This window comes from Palaemon carinicauda, unplaced genomic scaffold (genome assembly GCF_036898095.1).
Source record: "Palaemon carinicauda isolate YSFRI2023 unplaced genomic scaffold, ASM3689809v2 scaffold304, whole genome shotgun sequence".
NCBI lineage: Eukaryota > Metazoa > Arthropoda > Malacostraca > Decapoda > Palaemonidae > Palaemon > Palaemon carinicauda.
Window position 1 is genome coordinate 167,501 of NW_027170711.1, and position 8,863 is coordinate 176,363.

Here is an 8,863-nt window from a genome sequence, read left to right on the forward strand (position 1 = left end):
TCTTCCAGCTGAGGGAATGTTCCAGGAAGAGCTGGAAGAGGGCGAGTTTCTTCCAGCTGAAGGAATGTTCCAGGAAGAGCTGGAAGAGGGCGAGTTTCTTCCAGCTGAAGGAATGTTCCAGGAAGAGCTGGAAGAGGGCGAGTTTCTTCCAGCTGAAGGAATGTTCCAGGAAGAGCTGGAAGAGGGCGAGTTTCTTCCAGCTGAAGAAATGTTCCAGGAAGAGCTGGAAGAGGGTGAGTTTCTTCCAGCTGAAAGAATGTTCCAGGAAGAGCTGGAAGAGAGTGAGTTTCTTCCAGCTGAAGGAATGTTCCAGGAAGAGCTGGAAGATAGTGAATATCTTCCAGCTGAAGAAGCATTCCCCGAAGAGCTGGAAGATGGTGAATTTCTTCCAGCTGAAGTAGCTTTCCAGGAATTCGATCTTCCTGCTGAACAAGAGGTCGAGGATGAACTGGAAGATGAAGTAGATCTTCCTGCGGAACAAGAGGTCGAGGATGAACTGGAAGATGAAGTAGATCCTGCGGAACAAGAGGTCGAGGATGAACTGGAAGATGAAGTCGATCTTCCTGCTGAACAAGAGGTCGAGGATGAACTGGAAGAAGAGATCGATCTCCCTGCTGAACAGGAGGTCGAGGATGAACTGGAAGAAGAGATCGATCTCCCTGCTGAACAGGAGGTCGAGGATGAACTGGAAGATGAAGTAGATCTTCCTGCAGAACAAGAGGTCGAGGATGAACTGGAAGAAGAGATCGATCTCCCTGCTGAACAAGAGGTCGAGGATGAACTGGAAGAAGAGATCGATCTCCCTGCTGAACAGGAGGTCGAGGATGAACTGGAAGATGAGATCGATCTCCCTGCTGAACAAGAGGTCGAGAATGAACTGGAAGATGAGATCGATCTCCCTGCTGAACAAGAGGTCGAGGATGAACTGGAAGAAGAGATCGATCTCCCTGCTGAACAAGAGGTCGAGGATGAACTGGAAGAAGAGATCGATCTCCCTGCTGAACAAGAGGTCGAGGATGAACTGGAAGATGAAATCGATCTTCCAGTGGAAGAACAGCTAACTGAGCCCGTTCTTCCTCAAAGAGGAGAAGAAAAGGATGTAGAGGAAGAGAAGGAGGAAGAAGAAAAAGTTCTTACTCTTGAAGAACATCGGTCTGAAGACGATTCAAAGGCAGTGAGAAGTGATGAAAAACTCCCAAAGAAAAAGAGGAGAAAAAGAAAGCTCTCAAAGGAAGAGATCAGTAATGGCAAAGTGTCTAAGGAAGAAAGCAGTAATAGTGAAGTGTCTAAGGAAGAAAGCAGTAATAGTGAAGTGTCTAAGGAAGAGATGAATAACAGAGAGCTATTAAAGAAAGAGAGAAATAATGGAAAGCTCTCAAATAAAAAGAGGAGTAATAAAAAACTCTCAAAGAGAGAGGATAGGAAAAGACAGCTCTCAAAGGCAGAAAGAAAAAATAGCAATCTCTCAAAGGAGCAGAGCAGTAATGAAGAGTTCTCAGAGGAAGAAGAGAGATTGGATTCTGATACATATGAAGTTCCTGTTCATAATTACTACAGTGTGTTGTCCGGTAAAGAGGATATGGACAGAAGTCCTTTGAAGTCGTCGTCACAAAAATCAGAAAGGAAGACTGCAAATAAGAAAAGAGGAAGAGGAGGAAGACGTAATAGAAACTGTAGAAAAAATTAAAAGCCCCATAAAATAAAAACAGAAAAAACTGAAAAAAAAAAATAATAAAATGCTAAAAAAAATCTAAAAAAATACAAAATGGAAAATTAAAAAAAGTGGATAATTTTTTGTGAAAAAGTAGTTTAAGTTCACTACTTCGAAAAAAAAAATTCAGGATGTTTAGAATAACTGCCCACCTCAATGGATTTGTGGCTAAACCCCTCAGCTGAAATGGTGCTTGGACTAACTGAAAAGGATGGCTCTGCAGAGGGAAGAAACCTGGCTGATTCTAGTATGCTATGTACCTTGATGGGGTGTACAGGACCTTTGTCAAGTGTACAAATGGTCGGATATCTAGATCTATTCTTTCGGATACCAACCTTCGGGTGGTTCTGGGGGAATAATCTAGAAGACCGGCTCTGCAGAGGGATGAAGCTGGGATTCTTCTAGTATGCAGACTAGTTCTTGGAGGTTGGGCCAAAACCATTTTGCTGGGGGAAAGAAGCTGCATCAACTTTTTGAAGGTGGCATTTATGGTTTGGTGAACAGCAGCACCTTAAATAATATTTAGTAAATAGCAGCAGTAACAGAAGCTGCTAGCAGCAGTAGCAGCAGCAGCAGCAGCAGCAGCAACAGTGGAGCAGTAGCATTATTTAGCAGCACTGGAGCAGCAGTTCGATTGACTTTTTCTGTACTTGGCTAGCTGGAGTGAGGGAAGTTGGCCGAGACCTATTTCAGTATAAAGGGGCTACCTCTGGTGATTATAATATCGCCACCAAAAAAAATAAAAAACAAAAAAATGGTGATTATAATATCGCCACCAAAAAAAATAAAAAACAAAAAAATGGTGATTATAATATCGCCACAAAAAAAAATAAAAAACAAAAAAATGGTGATTATAATATCGCCACCAAAAAAAAAACAAAAAACAAAAAAAATGGTGATTATAATATCGCCACCAAAAAAAATAAAAAACAAAAAAATGGTGATTATAATATCGCCACCAAAAAAAATAAAAAACAAAAAAATGGTGATTATAATATCGCCACCAAAAAAATAAAAAACAAAAAAATGGTGATTATAATATCGCCACCAAAAAAAGTAAAAAACAAAAAAATGGTGATTATAATATCGCCACCAAAAAAAATAAAAAACAAAAAAATGGTGATTATAATATCGCCACCAAAAAAAATAAAAAACAAAAAAATGGTGATTATAATATCGCCACCAAAAAAAAATAAAAAACAAAAAAATGGTGACTATAATATCGCCACCAAAAAAAATAAAAAACAAAAAAATGGTGATTATAATATCGCCACCAAAAAAAAAAAATATTTATAGGAAAAAGGGAATAAAATTTGTTTGATTTTATTTTGGAAAGGAATTTTTTTCTTCTGTTTAGTTTTGTTTGGAAAGGAATAATCTTTTTGTTAAGTTTTGTGCTTCACCCATTCTGGACAGGTTCAGGACATCAGTTTCACTGGAAAGGACACCAGAAACGATTCGGCTTGAAGGACGCTTGGATAGACTGCCCCCAGCTCACAGGACGCAAGGCTAACTTTCCAGCTTGAACGATGCTTGGAATAATCTGGAGGATTGGTGCTGCAGAAGGAAGAAACCTGGCTGAGTTTAGTATACTATGTACTTTGATGGGGTGTACAGGACCTTTGTCAAGTGTACAAATGGTCAGATATCTAGATCTATTCCTTTGGATACCAACCTTCGGGTGGTTCTGGGCGCATAATCTAGAAGACTGGCTATGCAGAGGGATGAAGCTGGGATTCTTCTAGTATGCAGACATGTTCTTGGAGGTTGAACCAAGACATCTTTGGCTGGAAAGAGAAGCTACATCTTTTGGAGGTAGTCCTTCATCAGTCCAAATTTTTAGGAGCTCGCAGCTGTGGAGCATCAAATAGCAGGAGCAGAAGATAGTAACAGCTAGCAAAAGTTAGCAGCAGTAGCAGAACCAGCAGCAATGGGAAAGCAACGGTTAGCAGTAGCTAGCAGCAGTCGCAGCTGAAGTTAGCAGCAGTATGCAGCAGACGTTAGCAGAAGCAGCTAGCAGCAGCTAGGAGCAACAGCAAGCAGCATGTGCTAGCAGCAGCAGCTTGCAGCAGCAACAGTTGCAGTAGCGAGCGGCTGCAGCAGAAGCAAGCAGCAGCTACAGCAGGCTGCAGCAGCAGCAGCAGCTAGCAAAAGCAGCAGCAGCTACCGAAGGTAGCAGCAGCTGCAGCTAGCAAAAGCAGCAGCAGCAGCAGTCTGCAAAAGCAGCAGTAAGCAGAAGCAGCAGCCGCAAGCAAGAGCAGCAGTAGCAGCAGCAAGCAGCAGCACTAGCAACAGCAGCTTGCAGTAGCAAATAGCAGCAGCTAGTAGCCGAAAGCAACGTTGCAGCATACAACAGCTAACAATAGCAGAGACTGCAGCTAGCAGCAGCAGTAATTAGCAGCTACAATTGATAGTAGCTAACAGCATCAGTTATGAGAGAGAGCAGAATCTGCCAACAGCTGTGGGTCGTGAGAAACACCAGGAACAGATGCAGCAAAAAAAAAATGAAAATACTAAAAAAATTAAAAAAAAAAAATGAAAAAAAGGCAGCATACAGAGGAGGAAGAGAAGGAGGAGGAGAAGCAGCAAAAAAAAAACAATAAACAAAAAAATGGTGATTATAATATCGCCAGCAAAAAAAAAAAAAAAATGGTGATTATAATATCGCCACCAAAAAAACAAAAAACAAAAAAATGGTAATTATAATATCGCCACCAAAAAAAAAAAAAATAAAAATGGTGATTATAATATCGCCACCAAAAAAAAATTAAAAAACAAAAAAATGGTGATTATAATATCGCCACCAAAAAAAAAAAAATGGTGATTATAATATCGCCACCAAAAAAAAAAAGAAATAAAAATGGTGATTATAATATCGCCACCAAAAAAAAATAAAAAAATATGAAAAATGGTGATTATAATATCGCCACCAAAAAAAAATTAAAAACAAAAAAATGGTGATTATAATATCACCACCAAAAAAAATAAAAAATAAAAAAATTGTGATTATAATATCGCCACCAAAAAAAAAAAATTAAATAAAAATGGTGATTATAATATCGCCACCAAAAAAAAATAAAAAACAAAAAATGGTGATTATAACATGGCCACCAAAAAAAAATAAAAACAAAAAAAATGGTGATTATAATATCGCCACCAAAAAAAATAAAAAACAAAAAAATGGTTGATTATAATATCGCCACCAAAAAAAAAAGATAAAAATGATGATTATAATATCACCACAAAAAAAAAATTAAAAAACAAAAAAATGGTGATTATAATATCGCCACCAAAAAAAAATGGTGATTATAATATCGCCACCAAAAAAGAAAAAAAAAATGGTGATTATGATATCGCCACCAAAAAAAAACAAAACAAAAAAATGGTGATTATAATATCGCCACCAAAAAAAATAAAAAATATAAAAAATGGTTGATTATAATATCGCCACCAAAAAAAAAAAAATTTATAGGAAAAAGGGAATACAAGTTTTTGTTTGATTTTATTTGGAAAGGATTTTTTTGTTTTTGTTTAGTTTTGTTGGGAAAGGAATAATCTTTTTGTTAAGTTTTGTGCTTCACTCATTCTGGACAGGTTCAGGACATCAGTTTCATTGGAAAGGACACCTGAAACTAGTCGGCTTGAATACAAACCCCCCCCCCAAAAAAAAAAAAAAGGGAGCAGCAGCAAGAGGAGGAAGAGAAGGAGGAGGAGAAGCAGCAAAAAAAAAAAAAAACTAAAAAAAATACCATAAATAAAAAAAAAAGGAGCAGCAGCAAGAAGAGGAAGAGAAGGAGGGGGGAGAACCAGCAAAAAAAAAAAAAAACCTAAAAAAAATACAAAAATAAAAAAAAATAAAAAAAGGATCAGCAGCAAGAGGAGGAAGAGAAGGAGGAGGAGAAGCAGAAAAAAAAATACAAAATTAAAAAAAAAAAAAAAAAAAGGAGCAGCAGCAAGAAGAGGAAGAGAAGGAACAGGGAGAAGCAGCAAAAAAAAAAAAAAAAACCTAAAAAAATACAAAAAAAAAAGAAAAAAAAGAAGGAACAGTAAGGGGAGGAAGAGAAGGAGAAGAAGCAGCAAAAAAAAAAAACCTAAAATAAATAAAAAAAATAAAAAAAAAAGAAAATAAACAAACTGCAGTAGTAAGGAGGAAGAAAAAGAGGAGGAGAAAGCAGCAAAAATAAAAACTAAATAGCATAAAAAAAGAAAGAAAAAAAAGGAGCAACAGCAAGAAGAGGAAGAGAAGGAGGAGGAGAAGCAGCAAAAAAAAAAAAAAAAACTAAAAAAAATACAAAATAAAAAAAAAAAAAAAAAAAAAAAAGGAGCAGCAGCAAGAAGAGGAAGAGAAGGAAGAGGAGAAGTAGCAAAAAAAAAACCTAAAAAAATACAAAGATAAAAAAAAAAGGAAAGAAAGGAGCAGCAGCAAGAAGAGGAAGAGAAGGAGGAGGAGAAGCAGCAAAAAAAAAAACCTAAAAAAAATAAAAAAAATTCAAAAAAAAAAGAAAATAAAGGAGCAGCAGTAAGAGGAGGAAGAAAAAGAGGAGGAGAAGCAGCAAAAATAAAAACTAAATAACATAAAAAAAGAAAGAAAAAAAAGGAGCAACAGCAAGAGGAGAGGGAAAAGGAGGAGGAGAAGCAGCTAAAAAAAAAGAAAAAAGAAAAAGGAGCAGCAGGCAAGAGGAGGAAGAGGAGGAGGAAGAAAAGCAGCAGAAAAAAACAGAAAAACTAAAACAAAATACAAAATCAAAAATAAAAAAAAAAGAAAAGGAACAGCAGCAAGAGGAAGAAGAGAAAAAGCAAAAAAAAAAACCTAAAATAAATACAAAAACCAAAAAAAAAACTATGGACTAAGGAAGATGGACAGAAAAAGGAATTTTGTTTTGAGGAGGAAATATCCTTTGATGTAGTGGTACATGCCTACATTATAGGATAAAGTACTGCCTCAGTTGGAACGATCAAGTATTTGGACTATGGAAGATGGCCAGAAAAAAGGAACTTTGTTTTGAGGAGGAAATATCCTTTGATGTAGAGGTACAAGGCTACATTATAGGAATAAAGTACTTTCTCAGTTGGAAGGATCAAGTAGCTGGACTATGGAAGATGGGCAGAAAAGGGAACTTGGTTTTGAAGAGGAAATATCCTTTGATGTAGAAGTACAAGGCTACATTATAGGAAAAGTACTTTCTCAGTTGGAAGGATCAAGTAGCTGGACTATGGAAGATGGGCAGAAAAGGGAACTTTGTTTTGAAGAGGAAATATCCTTTGATGTAGAGGTACAAGGCTACATTATAGGATAAAGTACTTTCTCAGTTGGAAGGATCAAGTAGCTGGACTATGGAAGATGGGCAGAAAAGGGAACTTTGTTTTGAAGAGGAAATATCCTTTGATGTAGAGGTACAAGGCTACATTATAGGATAAAGTACTTTCTCAGTTGGAAGGAACAAGTAGCTGGACTATGGAAGATGGCAGAAAAGGGAACTTTGTTTTGAAGAGGAAATATCCTTTGATGTAGTGGTACATGCCTACATTATAGGATAAAGTACTGTCTCAGTTGGAACGATCAAGTATTTGGACTATGGAAGATGGACAGAAAAGTGAACTTTGTTTTGAAGAGGAAATATCCTTTAATGTAGAGGTACAAGGCTACATTATAGGATAAAGTACTTTCTCAGTTGGAAGGGTCAAGTAGCTGGACTATGGAAGATGGGCAGAAAAGGGAACTTTGTTTTGAAGAGGAAATATCCTTTGATGTAGAAGTACAAGGCTACATTATAGGATAAAGTACTTTCTCAGTTGGAAGGATCAAGTAGCTGGACTATGGAAGATGGGCAGAAAAGGGAACTTTGTTTTGAAGAGGAAATATCCTTTGATGTAGAGGTACAAGGCTACATTATAGGAAAAAGTACTTTCTCAGTTGGAAGGATCAAGTAGCTGGACTATGGAAGATGGGCAGAAAAGGGAACTTTGTTTTGAAGAGGAAATATCCTTTGATGTAGAGGTACAAGGCTATATTATAGGATTAAGTACTTTCTCAGTTGGAAGGATCAAGTAGCTGGACTATGGAAGATGGGCAGAAAAGGGAACTTTGTTTTGAAGAGGAAATATCCTTTGATGTAGAGGTACAAGGCTACATTATAGGATAAAGTACTTTCTCAGTTGGAAGGATCAATTAGCTGGACTATGGAAGATGGCAGAAAAGGGAACTTTGTTTTGAAGAGGAAATATCCTTTGATGTAGAGGTACAAGGCTACATTATAGGTTAAAGTACTTTCTCAGTTGGAAGGATCAAGTAGCTGGACTATGGAAGATGGGCAGAAAAGGGAACTTTGTTTTGAAGAGGAAATATCCTTTGATGTAGAGGTACAAGGCTACATTATAGGATAAAGTACTTTCTCAGTTGGAAGGATCAAGTAGCTGGACTATGGAAGATGGGCAGAAAAGGGAACTTTGTTTTGAAGAGGAAATATCCTTTGATGTAGAGGTACAAGGCTACATTATAGGATAAAGTACTTTCTCAGTTGGAAGGATCAAGTGGCTGGACAATGGAAGATGGGCAGAAAAGGGAACTTTGTTTTGAAGAGGAAATATCCTTTGATGTAGAGGTACAAGGCTACATTACAGGATAAAGTACTTTCTCAGTTGGAAGGATCAATTACTTTGACTATGGAAGATGGGCAGAAAAGGGAACTTTGTTTTGAAGAGGAAATATCCTTTGATGTAGAGGTACAAGGCTACATTATAGGATAAAGTACTTTCTCAGTTGGAAGGATCAAGTAGCTGGACTATGGAAGATGGGCAGAAAAGTGAACTTTGTTTTGAAGAGGAAATATCCTTTGATGTAGAGGTACAAGGCTACATTATAGGATAAAGTACTTTCACAGTTGGAAGGATCAAGTAGTTGGACTATGGAAGATGGGCAGAAAAAGGAACTTTGTTTTGAAGAGGAAATATCCTTTGATGTAGTGGTACATGCCTACATTATAGGATAAAGTACTGTCTCAGTTGGAACGATCAAGGATTTGGACTATGGAAGATGGACAGAAAAAGGAACTTTGTTTTGAGGAGGAAATATCCTTTGATGTAGTTGTACATGCCTACATTATAGGATAAGGTACTGTCTCAGTTGGAACGATCAAGTATTTGGACTATGGA

The 8,863-nt window shown here is 37.1% G+C and overlaps 1 protein-coding gene across 1 annotated transcript in view; it reads left to right on the plus strand.

The window, feature by feature from the left end:
- Positions 1-3,237, plus strand: part of LOC137636458 (uncharacterized) — a 3,836-nt gene extending 599 nt beyond the window's left edge. Inside the window, exons 3-6 of the mRNA XM_068368881.1 lie at positions 345-484; positions 671-769; positions 1,010-1,661; positions 3,128-3,237. Of these exons, the coding sequence (XP_068224982.1) occupies positions 345-484; positions 671-769; positions 1,010-1,661; positions 3,128-3,237 (1,001 nt within the window). The remainder of the gene's footprint in view (positions 1-344; positions 485-670; positions 770-1,009; positions 1,662-3,127) is intronic.
- The last annotated feature ends 5,626 nt before the right edge of the window (positions 3,238-8,863 follow it).